This window comes from Plasmopara halstedii (genome assembly GCF_900000015.1).
Source record: "Plasmopara halstedii genome assembly, contig: Scaffold_1918, whole genome shotgun sequence".
Lineage (NCBI taxonomy): Eukaryota > Oomycota > Peronosporomycetes > Peronosporales > Peronosporaceae > Plasmopara > Plasmopara halstedii.
Window position 1 is genome coordinate 1 of NW_020188826.1, and position 395 is coordinate 395.

The 395-nt window shown below is 46.8% G+C and overlaps 1 protein-coding gene across 1 annotated transcript; it reads right to left on the minus strand.

Annotated features, from left to right (window-relative positions):
• Positions 1-26: 26 nt before the first annotated feature.
• PHALS_02406 (uncharacterized protein) lies at positions 27-282 on the minus strand (the record flags this gene model as incomplete). Its single annotated transcript, XM_024716901.1, has 1 exon — positions 27-282. A coding segment is annotated over one exon (256 nt), but the record flags the coding sequence as incomplete, so codon positions are not given.
• Between the last annotated feature and the right edge of the window lie 113 nt (positions 283-395).

Sequence of the window (395 nt, forward strand, 5' to 3'; positions counted from 1 at the left end):
GCCGTTCAGATTGTCCCAAGTTGAACAAGCATCACTTGATAAATTCGTGAACGACCTTTCCGCCAATACGTGGACCTCACTGGGGTCACATACTGTAACTTTTGCTTTCATAAAGCAAACATTAGAGCACAAGCCTACGTCAAAATGGGCAAAGAATATGTCTTCAATCCACCCCTCATCCAATTTGCTGCTGTCTAGACTCGACTGCCGCAAACAACACTTGAGCGGTGGGCAACTCAATCGGCGTATTGACTCAGCTGTGCTGCCATAGTGTGTTTTCATAGTGACATCCGGAGTTGGCCTTAGTACTCGCCACTAACACAGAATTTTTCCTGGAAAACAAGGGCCTAATGCCGCCTCCATCCGTCTTCACAAAGATTAATGCAGAAGGCTCC